The sequence below is a fragment of the Phascolarctos cinereus genome, unplaced genomic scaffold (genome assembly GCF_003287225.1).
Source record: "Phascolarctos cinereus isolate Bilbo 61053 unplaced genomic scaffold, phaCin_HiC Scaffold_7;HRSCAF=346, whole genome shotgun sequence".
Lineage (NCBI taxonomy): Eukaryota > Metazoa > Chordata > Mammalia > Diprotodontia > Phascolarctidae > Phascolarctos > Phascolarctos cinereus.
Genome location: NW_027556180.1, coordinates 87,338,544 through 87,351,341, shown reverse-complemented (window position 1 = coordinate 87,351,341; position 12,798 = coordinate 87,338,544). Strand labels below are relative to the sequence as shown.

General features: G+C 37.3%; 1 protein-coding gene across 1 annotated transcript in view; it reads right to left on the bottom strand.

The window, feature by feature from the left end:
• The window catches only part of CPB2 (carboxypeptidase B2), a 48,109-nt gene that overhangs the window by 15,264 nt on the left and 20,047 nt on the right, over positions 1–12,798 (bottom strand). Inside the window, exons 6-8 of the mRNA XM_020971182.2 lie at positions 4,276–4,380; positions 3,392–3,502; positions 1,158–1,251 (exon numbers count right to left, since the gene is read on the bottom strand). Coding sequence (XP_020826841.1) covers positions 1,158–1,251; positions 3,392–3,502; positions 4,276–4,380 — 310 coding nt within the window. The remainder of the gene's footprint in view (positions 1–1,157; positions 1,252–3,391; positions 3,503–4,275; positions 4,381–12,798) is intronic.

Below are 12,798 nucleotides of genomic sequence, written 5' to 3'. Positions count from 1 at the left end.
GTCCTGGGCCTGAGAGATAGGAAACCTATACTCCAGTCACACAAACTAGCTGTGTGACTTTGGACAAGTCACTTAACCTATCTGGACCCCAATTTCCCCATCTGCAAAATGACAGCAGTGGAATGGGGATTGGAAATTCTCTAAGAGCCCTTCCAGATGTAACATTTTATGACTCCATGGTATCATTGGTGAAGAAGATGAAGACTGTAGGAGGGAAACTTTACATTACTACATTAATCTATCTTGCATTACCCTTTCCTGCTCATCTCTTGCCTTATCTACTTTCTTCTTCCACCTTGGGCTGGTTTTCTTCTCTGAGAAGGTAATTTCATTGCTTATGTCTGAGATGGGTTTTTGAATTAGACTCACCAGAAAGATGAGATACTCTAATATGTACTTGGTGACTTGGTTTATCTTGGATTTGATATGTAAGCAGATAGTCCTGTATGAATCTCTGAAATTAAATCCCTAACATTCCAGTAGGTGCTAGAAAAGAAAAGAAAAGAAAAGAAAAGAAAAGAAAAGAAAAGAAAAGAAAAGAAAAGAAAAGAAAAGAAAAGAAAAGAAAAGAAAAGAAAAGAAAAGAAAAGAAAAGAAAAGAAAAGAAAAGTGGTAGCCTAATAGATAAGAAGTGCCTATGGAAGATTTAGAGTCTTCTTCCGTTCAGTGACAAGTCTACCAGAAGCAGAGGTCTGGGACCTTGGAGTCATTTTTTCTAGAATGTTCTCTTTAAAGAACTCACTGCCTAAAGTATCACTTCAATTTCTTCCAATTAAATTTAGCCTCAGAAAAGTTAACTAGCTTGTCCAATATTCCCATGTAGTTCTACTCTTCACTAAATCAGAGAGGTTTTTTTTTTCTTTTTCAGTGGTCCAAGTAAATGATGCTTTACTGTATCTGGCTGCAGTGAATAGAAGGTCAACCTCAGATTGGAAATATCTGGGTTCAGGTCCCACTTCTCACACATACTGGCTGGGTGACTCTGGGTAAGTCACTTAACCTTTTTGTGCCCTAGGTAATTCTCTAAGGTACAGAGAAGTTGCTGGTAGGGGTGGTGGTAGGGGGAGATGCCTCATATTGGAGTACTCTAGGCTAATGAATGCCCAGGTCTGCTCACTACCCCAACATCTAACAGTATAAAAGACACATCATCATACCACACCAATGTTTCGATGCAAAGTTCCTGTTCAGATCGGTCCCAACACATAGATTTCCCTCATGCAGGGAACGGTTCTTTCTCCACATTCGGTCCTAAGCAAAGATGGGAAAAGTGAGAGGCCAATCTGGTTCAAAGGAAAAAGTCATTTGAAAAGTCCTAAGAAGTTTACATTGGGTATTCTTCTTTCACTCTTCTCCATCCTATTTCTTCCTCTTTGAGCTGCAAATTTCTCACCATGCCCACAGCTGCTGCCTTTGTCTAAGCTAACCACCTGACTACTGGATTACATTTACTAATCTCCTAGTTAGATTGCTTATTGTCACTTTCCCTTTTCTCCAATTTATCCTACATATTGTATCCTCCCTCAAAGTCATTTGGAGCTCCTTCTCTGAAGCCTATAATGACTCATGTTACATTATTCTATCCCAATGTAAATAGTGTGGGGACTCCTTACATCAAGGCAAATCACAATCCTAACAACCTTAGGAGACTGTTCCATGGATTTCTGGGACTAAAAATAATCATCACCTGGTGGCCAAGATAAATGATGATTTCAGCACCAGACAAGTAATCAAAGCCTTTCCAGTTCAGCAAGACCTAACGGAGCTGATGCTATTTAAGCAGATCCTGTGAGAATACAGGGTTACCTGTAGATCTCAGTGAGGCATCACAGCAGTACTTTATGGGCAGGTAGCATGATAAGCATCATGCTGGACAAGAAAGCATCAATTATAACCTGACCCACCTGGATGAGATAACACATGCATTTAAGTATGTATCTAAACAAGAAGAGACAGAAGAGAAATAGAAATTATACTCTCCTACTTAGAGATATTTGGCCTCAATAATTTGGGAGGACAAGTCACTTTCATCTTATTAATTTTCTTCTTCTTTGACTCATAGAATCTTTAATCTGGACTGGCCATTAAAGGTCATCTAGTCCAACTTTCCTGTTAATGCAGGAATCCATTTTATGAAAGCTAGTCTCTGCTTCAAGAGGTTTCATGACAAAGAGCAAACTACTCCACAAATTGTGCATCCTTTATTCTCAAAGAAAACCAATTACATCAGGAGGGTAATGACTAGCTCAGGAATTAGATTTAAGTGAGACAGGGCTGTGCAAAGTCACCATCCTTCTATCCTGCCTTACAGGAAAATTGAAGGGGAAGGGGATAGGATAAGGGGCAGGGGGAGAAATAGAAGGAAGGGCAGATTAGGGGAAGGGGTATTCAGAATGCATGCCATTTTGGGGTGGGAGGACGGACGAGATGGGGAGAAAATTTGGAACTCAAAATCTTGTGGAAGTGAATGTCGAAAACTAAAAATAAATTAATTAATCAAAGTCACCATCCTCATTCTCTCCTCCAGAGTCATCAGAGTCTAATGGCAAGACAAAAGTCTAGACGACTGGTGATGGCCCAGGATACCACTCCATAAGTAGTAAAGTAGTAAAGTCTTTCCATTTCAGAACAGGTCTAGTGGTTAACGAATTCTTTCTTATAACTCTTTTTAATTTAATATCTGGCATTTATATTGCACTTTGAGGTTTGCAAAGTGCTTTGCATATTATTCGATCCTCACAACAACCCTGGGAAGTAGGTGCTATTATTACCATTTTACAGATGAGGAAACTAAGAAGGAGAGAGGTTTAGTGGCTTGCCCAGGGTCACACAGACAGTAGTATCCAATGCAGGCTCTGAACTTGGGTCTTCCTGACTCCAAGTCAAGGTCTCATATTTATATAGCATTTTAAAATTTGCCAAATAGTTTCCTCATAATCCTATGTGGAGGGCAATAAATAATACTCTATCCATTGTGCCAGCTGGCTGCCTCTAATTTTTACCTATGGATCCCAGTAGTAGTAGTAATAGTAGTAGTAGTAGTAGTAGTAGTAGTAGTAGTAGTAGTAGTGGTGGTGGTGGTGGTGGTGGTGGTAGTAGCAGCAGCAGCAGCAGCAGTAGCAGTAGAAATAGCTTTTCATGTTAACCTATTTACCATTAATAGCTATACAGAATATCTATTTCTTTTGGGGGAATGTTTTAGATGGGATTCTTATCAAGGTATAAGTTGAACTACATATGCTCTAAGGTCCCTTCCAACTCAGATTCTATGATTCTTTAGTAATAAGCTGTTAAGCCCCAAGGTCAACTGCCTATGTGAAGCCCATAAAAGATACTCACTCATGACCCTATGCAGAGAATTCCCCAATGATGTTAAGTGCCTTTCACTTACTGTCTTCCATGTGAAATCATAACCATCCACATTCAACACAGGCATGACATAGAAATCTAGATGATTCAGAAGCTTGGTGATTTTAGCTTCTTTCCCATAAAACTGGGTTGCCTGAAAATCAAAATCAGAAGTAATGAATTATTTTCTTCATTCCTTTCGGTGAGGGTGCTGTGTTTGCCTCATATGTTTAGGTTTGTGGACTTTACTCCTTGAAAGTTAGTTTACTCTGCAAAAGAACTGAAGCTTCAATCACAGTACAGGGCTACTCCATTCCAGCAGGTGGTTACATTATGAACACATGGTCTGGATACTTGGCATAAACTGAAGGCATGATTTATCAACTGTTGGTGGAGCTATGAATTGGTTCAGCCATTTTGGAAAGCAATGTAGAGCTGTTCCCCTAACATTACTAAACTATGTCATACCTTTTGACCCAGTGATATCATTATCAGGCCAAAGAGATCAAGCAGTCAAACAAAGTGTCCCTTACATAACAAAATATTTGGAGCAGCACTCTTAGCAGCAGCAAAAACTATAGCATGTTCTTATGGGAAATTATGATAACCACTTTATGACACAATTTCTAGCAATATTTTATGAAAAATGGAGCCTGGCTTAATACAGATAATTCAAGTCAGTCATTTACACTGAAAAAAAAATCTTAATGAAATTCTCAAGATAATGGCTTCATTTTTTTCCTTTTCATTTAGTATGCGTAAGCACATCCAAAGTCTAATAATATTAATTCTTAACTCATTCTTTCATCCTTTTCAGCATGGGGTAGGAAAGACGGATGAAACTGTCAAGATTGAATCATTGGAAACAAAAGAAAGAACAGGGCTGGGATCATTCTTCCAAACACTGTAAGAGTACTATGTACTCACATAGCCTATGAACCACAGGCAGAAAGCTGGAGCTACCCATTCTCGAGCATGGATACCACAGTCAATCCATACAGCATTTCTTGATGTGTCTCCCTTTGTAGAAAGCTGGACAAAAAAGAGACAATTTCTAAGTGAAAATGGAGCATAAGATCCCAGAGAACTGGTGCTCTAGATAACAGCGGCATACTTCCTCATGAGAGGTAAGTAGAGGTAGAAAAAAAGAATCATATAGCTCTCATTATCTGATTTTTAAAAAATTTCCTCATATTGAATTCTCAGAAGAATTTAAATGATTTCCTAAAGGATATTGGATAACTTTGTGAATGATGTCTTCACTTGTAATCTTTTTTAAATAGTATTTTACTTTTTCCAATTATTTTTTTACTTTTCACTTTTTCAATTTGACTTTTTCCAATTCTGAGTTCCAAATCTTTCCTCTCCCGCACCCCTCAAACAGTAAGTAATTTGATTTGGTTATATATGTACAATCACATAAAATGTATTTCCATAATAGTCATGTTGTGAAAGAAGAAACAGACCAAAAGGGGAAACAATGCCAAAAAAATATAGAAAGTGAAAATAGTTCAATCTGCATTCAGACTCCATCAAATCTTTCTCTGAGTATGGATAGCATTTTCCATCGCTTCATTTGTAATCTCGCAAAAGCCTAGGAGCCAGTTTTCAAATGGATGTTTCTTATATCAAAATTTTATAAAAGCTGCAGGCATAACTATAAATCTTTTTTGAGTGAAAGCATTTCTTCAGGGAGCTAATGAAATAAGGTTGAGGCACATTGCCTTCTGACAATCTAACATAGCCCAGGAATAGAGTTCAGATAATTCTAGAGTAAAGCCTACAGACTCCTCAAAATTATATTTTTAAATGCATAAAAGAGAATACAGAGAGTTAAAAAGGAAATCAGTTATACTGAAAAAGTCTTCAAACTGTCTTTTTTTTAAAAGTTCTGGGCCCCAGAATTAAGAAACCTTAATCTAGAAGAAGAGATTGCTCACATAATTATAATATAACAGCTAACATTTATGTAGTCCTTTAAGGTTTGCAAAGTACTTTACAAATATTATCTCACTTGATCCTGTCAACAACCCTATAAAGTAGATACTATTATCATCCTGGTTTTTACTATTTAATTCAATAATCATTTGTTAAATGCCTACTGTGTGTGTGCTAAGCACTAAGAATGAAACAGTCCTTGTCCTCAGGGAGCTTACAATTTAACAGAGGAGACAAAGTTGAAAAGTAGTTTGGGTTTTTTTTTTGGGGGGGGGTAAACCCAGCATGCTATAGAGTACCCAGGAAGGGGCATGAGTTCAATGGAGTTGAAGCCAAGCAGAGCTGCTGATGGATAAAGGAATTACCAGGAAGGCTGTGAGCTCTCTATAAAGGAAAGTTTTGGAAGAAGTTTAGTGCTCTCCCTCTAATCAGTTGTGAAAGATAAGGAACTGAAATTGTGAAATATCTAGCCCAGGGTTAAACAGCTAGTAAGTGTCTGAAGCAGGATTTGAACTAAAGACTTCCTGATTCCAAGTGGAACAGTCTATCCACTGTCACTCAGCTGAGTCCTTCAAATATCAACTATCTCAGATGAGTCTTTGGCATGTAGTAGATCCCAGCAAGTTTGTGGTTGAATTCTCTAATAGTGCCTAAAGTGTCAATATTCTATGTCCTTGACTCAAGAGAGAGACACACAAGAATTGTCAGAGAGCACAGTGAGGCACAGTTGAGGCATAGTATTCTGAACATTTTCAAACCTAACTTGTATTCTTGCTCATAAGGCATCTCAAACTAGACATCTTCAAAACAGAACTAATTTTCTCTCTTCCCAAACCTTAACCCACTTCCTTTGTTATTGTTATTATTGTTTGGTCATTTCAGTCATATCTAACTCTTCATGATCCTATTTGGGGTTTTCTTGGCAAAGATATTGGAATGGTTTTCCATTCCCTTCTCTAACTATTTTACAGATGAGGAAACTTAGGCGAACAGGTTGAAATGACTCACCTGCGGTCACACAGCTAGCGTATGAGGTCAAATTTGAACTCATGAAGATGAGACTTCCTGACTATGCTTGGCGCTCTGTGCACTATGGCACCACCTAGCTGCTCATCCCTCTTTCTAACATCCCTATTTAGGTCACCATCCTTCTGGTCACCAGGTTCACAACCTCACTATTATTCTTGACTATTCACTCTCATTCACTCCATATATCACATTGCTAGGACCAACATCTTTATTTTTTTCAAAAGATCTTTGAATCTGATTAAATACTTAAGTAATTAAGCTGAGAATTCAGAATTTTCATGCCAAAAAGCATGAAAAGGATTATTTTGACCTAAAAATGTTTAAAGGAAAGGGTTAAGTAATTGATCATTGGTCCACTATTTTAAGTAACACTGTATCTTAATGGGCCTGCTAGAATAAGTGAGCTTAAAAATAAACTGCAAATTACTTGAATAGCTTAACTTCTTAAATGCTATTTAATAATTTTAACATTTAATATTGCCCATTAAATGTTGCTAGGTAGTACAGTAGATAGAATGCCAACCCTGGAGTCAGGAAGACTTGAGTTCAAATTTGGCTTCAGACACTAGCTGCATGACCCTGGGCAAGACACTTAATCCTGTTTGCCTCGGTTTCTTCATCTGTAAAATAATTTGGAGAAAGAAATGGCAAACTACTCTAGTATCTTTGCCAAGAAAACCCCACATGGGATCACAAAGAGTCAGACGTGACTGAACAACAACGTTCAGAATCCTAAGATATATCAGGCTATTATTGTGTCATAAGAAATGATGAAATGGACAGTTTCATAAGAAACTGGCAAGACTTCTATGAACTGATTCAGAGTGAAGTGAGCAGAATTAGGAGAACAATAGCATTATAAAAACTTTAGAACTCTGATCAAGGCAATAACAAACCACAATTCCAAAGGACCAAAGATGAAGCATGCAACCAGAAAGATGATGGATTTAAAATGCAGAATGACAGATATATTTTTAAATATGACAGATACAGGAATTTTATTTGCTTGACTATGCATGTTTTATAAGGGTTTTCTTTTTTTATTGTTCGACAGGGAATGAGGTGGGAAAGAAAATAAATGGTTGTTCATCAGAAAAAAAATACAATTTAAAAAATATTTCCTGAAGTCCTGATGTTGTGATCATAAGAATGTTTGTAAAATGTTTTGTAAAATTTAAAGTGCTATATAAAGGCCAGCTATTATTAAGTAAAAAAAAATTGTAGTACTGAGATCTAGAAGGAATTAGAAATCACCTAGTCTAATCCCTTCACTTTATGAATTAGAAACAAGACCCAAAGAACTAAAGTGACTTTAACAAGGTCACATAGGTTAATATTTGAACCCAACAACTATCCTTTAGCACAGGGTGCAACCATATGACAGGTCCTATGCTACATTTTGGGAGTACCTAAATCCAGTGCTGTTGCCACGCTACACCATGGCTAACAAATGGAAAAAAAAATTTTCGTTTCTATTATAGTTGCTGCTGAGGTGGTCTTCCCGACAACAATAAACCAATTTAGTTACTTATTATTAATAATATAATAATATATAACAAACATAAATGTATATGGTATATAAATATATAAAATATAAAAAATAAAAATAAATGTTAGCATTTGCATAGCTCTTTAAGTTTACAATGTGCTTTGCACATTGATGCTCAAAATAACCCTAGGAAGTAGGTGCCATTATTATCCCCATTTTACAGAAGAGGAAATAAATGCTAAGAGTGGTTAAGTGACTTGCCCAGGGTCACTCAGATAGTAAGTGTCTGAATCAGGATTTGAACTCAGGTCTTCCTTGTTTAAGATAATAAAACTAAATCACAGTATAAAGGAAGATGCTCATTTTTCTGTGTTCCTCAATTCATGAGGAAGGGAATAAAGTAAAAGAAAACAGGATCTAATTTATTTTCTTTTAAGTTTTACAAGGACATGGAGGCTCTGCATAAAGTCTCTCATACCCATACATGCTAGACCTATCTTATGGGTGCCTCTGAAATTCCATTTGCATTGTTGACAAGCTGCCCTTTGTATTAAACTTTTACCATGACTCTGGACATTATTTTGTACATATTTTGTATTTAATTCTTATGTAGGAGAATGGATATTCTGGGGCAGCTAGGTGGTACAGTGGATAGAGCACTGGCCCTGGATTCAGGAGGGCCTGAGTTCAAAACCAGTCTCAGAGTAGACACTTGACACTTACTAGCTGTGTGACCCTGGGCAAGTCACTTAACCCCGATGCCTGCACCACTCGCCCCCCCCCAAAAAAAAGGATATTCAATGAAATAGAGAAGTTTCAAGAATTCCTGTTGAAAAGACCAGACCTAAACAGAAAATTTGATTTTCAAATAAAAGATCAAGAGAAGGATTTAAAAAAAGGTAAACAGGAAAGTGAAAACATACGGGATTCAATAAGGTTAAACTGTTTACATTCCTACACAGAAAGATGATACTTGTAACTCTTAGGAGCTTTATCATTATTAGGGCAGTTAGAAAAAGTATACATAGAGAAAGGGCACGAGTGTGAGTTGACTATGATGGGATGATATAAAAAATTAAAATTAAGGGGTGAGGAAGTGGAATGTGCTGGGAGAAGGGAGAGGTAGAATGGAGTAAATTATTTCACATAAAAGAGGAGCAAAAGAGCTTTTACAGTGGAGAGGAAGATAGTGGGAGCAGAGTGATGGGCAATGCTTGAACCTTACTCTCATCAGCATTGGCTCAAATAGAGAATAACATACACACTCAGTTGGATATAGAAATCTGTCTTATGATGCAAGAAGTAGGAGGGGAAGGGGATAATAGAAGGGATGGGGCTGAGGGCATATTGGGGGAGGCAGTGGTCAGAAGCAAAACAGTTCTGAGGAGGGATAGGGTGAAAGGAGAGAGAGAGATAAATGGGGCAGAAGAGGAGGGGAGAGAAGCAGGATGGTAGGAAGTATACAGTTAGTAATCATAATTGTACATGTGAATGGGATGATCTCACCCAGAAAATGGAAGTGGATAGCAGAGTGGATTAAAAACCAGAATCCTACAATATGCTGTTTACAAGAAACATTCTTGAAGCAGAGAGACAAAAACAGTAAAAATAAGGGGCTGGAGCCGAATCTATTATACTTCAGCTGAAGTTAGAAAAAACTCAGGGGTAGCAATTATGATCTCAGATAAAGCAAAAGCAAAACCAGATCTAATTTAAAAAGAGATATGCAGTGAAACTACATTTTGCTGAAAGGCACCATCGACAATGAAGTTATATCAACACTAAACATATATGCACCAAATGGCATAGCATCCAAATTCTTTTTTAAAAAAGTTAAATGAGTTACAGGAGGAAATAGACAGTAAAATATACTATTGGAGGACCTAGCATTTCCCCTTTCAGAACTACATAAATCTAACCAAAAAATAAACCAAAAAGAAAGAAGTTAAGGGAATGAAAAGAATTTTAGAGGTTAGATATGATAGACCTCTGCAGAAAATTGAATGGAATAGAAAGAAATATACCTTTTTCTCAGCTGTACATGGCAACTACACAAAAAATTGACTATGTATTAGGGAGTAAAAACCTCACAACCAAATGCTCCAAAGCAGAAATATTAAATGCTTTCTTTTCAGATAATATGCAATAAAATTACATTCAATAAAGGGCTATGGAAACATAGATTAAAAATTAATTGGAAACTAAATAATCTAATCCTAAAGAATGAATAGATCAAAGAACAAATCATAGAAACAATAAGTAATGTCATTAAAGAGAATGACAACAATGAGACAACATACTAATATTGGGGGGGGGTTAGGCAGTTCGGTTAAGTGACTTGCCCAGGGTCACACAGCTAATAATTGTTATGTGTCTGAGGCCGGATTTGAACTCAGGTCCTCCTGAATCCAGGGCCAGTGCTCTCTCCACAGTGCCACCTAGCTGCCCCCACAACATGCTAATATTAACAGAATGCAGCCAAAGCAACACTTAGGGGAAAATTTATATCTCTAAAAGTGTACATCAATAAAAGAGAGAAAGAGCAAATCAGTGAATTGGCCATACAACTAAATTTTTAAAAACTAGAAAAAGAACAAATTAAAAATTCCCAATTTAGCACCAAATTAGAAATCCTGAAAATTGGGGCAGCTAGATGGCACAATGGATAGAGCACCGGCCCTGGAGTCAGGAGGACCTGAGTTCAAATCAGGCCTCAGACCAAACACTTGATACTTACTAGCTGTGTGACTCTGGGCAAGACACTTAACCTCAATTGCCTAAAAAAAGAACAGAAATCCCAAAAAACAAAGGAGAGATTAATAAAATTGAAAGTAAAAAAACCATTGAACTAATAGGTAAAACTAGGAGCTAGTTTTATTAGAAAAAAAACCCCAACAGAATAGTTATATGGATAGTTATTTTGACTGAAAAATAAAAGGCCAAATTGCTCATACCAAAAATGAAAAGTGTGAATTCACCACCAATGAATATGAAATAAAAGCAATTATCAGGAGCTGTTTTGCCCAGTTATATACCAAATAAATCTAACAATCTAAGTGAAATGAATGAATATTTACAAAAATTGCCCAGATTAACAGAGGAGGAAATAGAATATTTAAATAACCCTATCTTAGAAAAAGAAATTGAACAAATCACCAATGAGCTTCCTAAGAAAAAGTCCTGGACCAGATGTATAATTCAGAAATGAATTATACAAAACATTTAAAGAACAACTAATTCCATTGCATAAACTATTTGGAAAAACAGGCAAAGAAGGAGTCCTACCAGATTCCTTTTATGACACAAATATGTACTAATAACTAAACCTGAAAGAACAAAAGCAGAAATTCCCCTAATGAATTTTGATGCAAAAAAAATTAAATAAAATACTAACAAGGAGAATACAGTACAATATCACAAAGATCATACACTATGACCAGGTAGGATTTATACCAGGAATGCAAGGCTGGTTCATATTAATATCAAAAACCTTATCAATAACAAACCCAACAGAAATCACATGATTATCTCAATAGATGCAGAAAAAGCTTTTGACAAAATATAACACTGGACTTCTGCTTCTGGGAGCCAAGATGGTGGAGTAAGAAGTAAGTCATTCTTATTCTTCCTTATTAACCTCTGAAAGCCCAGAAAATATCACCCCAGGAAAAACCCTGGAATGGCTGAACCAGAAGAAAGATGGGGTGCAGCAGTCCAATAGCCCACATAGCTTGAGGGATTAACAGGAAAGGTCTCTCTTGCTCTGGGGGAAGGGGAATAGTACAGAATGGGAAGCAATCCAGCCAACCAGCAGAAAGCCTCACCTCAGCATACCAGAAGGAGGTCCTGAAACCTAGGTGGTAGAGCAGGCAAACACCAACACCTGGACCCCCGAGTGCCTCAGTGAGGGAGGGAGAACTAGTGGAAACCAGCTTGGAACACCACCAGGTGCCTCAGCATTCTATAGCAACTGGCTCTCCCAGTACCTCAGCAAACTAAGAGAAGCAGCACTCCAAGGGGCCCCAGGTGGATAAACATCCTGCAACATCCATCTGAAAGGAGCTGAAGAAAGCAAAAGGAAGGAAAGGCCCAGGTGAGCAAGAAATCTCTAGGAGCCACACTACCCAATCCTATCCCTAGAGTTCCAGTGTGGCTGATTCCAGCCCAACACCAGGTAAGCTGCCAGAACCCTACAGACTCCAACTGCCAACACTGGAAGCCCCAGCACACAAAACCAGTAACCAGGCCCTACCTCCCAGCACAAGGGGCTTGGGTCAGTGCCCTCTGCTCCCCAGGAGGAGAGCTCAATCTCTTTAAGGGCCAGGAAAAAAGCAAACACCATGAGCAAATAGAAACATATGATAGATTCTTATTATGGGAAGAATGAAGATCAAGGCAGAAATTCTGAAGAGGACATTGTCAACAAACCCACATCTGGAACCTCAAAAGGGAATATGAACTGGTCTGAAGCCCAAAAATCCTTCTTAGAAGAGCTCAAGAAGGATTTTAAAAGTCAAATGAGAAAGGTAGAAGAAAAAATGGGAAAAGAAATGAGAGGTATGCAAGAGAGAGTCAATAGCTTGGAAAAGGAAGGACAAAATATAACAATGATTCTTATCAAAAACACTAGAAAACATAGAAATTGATAAGCTTTCCTTAAAATGATAAGCAGTATCTATCTAAAATCATCAGTAAGCATTATCTCTAATTGGTATAAGCTAGAAGCCTTCCCAGTAAGATCAGGGGTGAAACAAGGATGCCCATTATCACCACTGTTATTCAATATTATTCTATAAATGCTAACTATAGCAATAAAAGGAGAAAAAAATTTAAGGAATTAGCATAGGCAATGAGAAAACGAAATTACCACTCTTTGCAGGTGATTTAATGATATACTTGGAAAATGCTAGAGAATCAACTAAAAACCTAATTGAAATAATTAACAATTTTAGCAAAGTTGTAGTTCCTAAGGACTTACAATGAATAACACTATC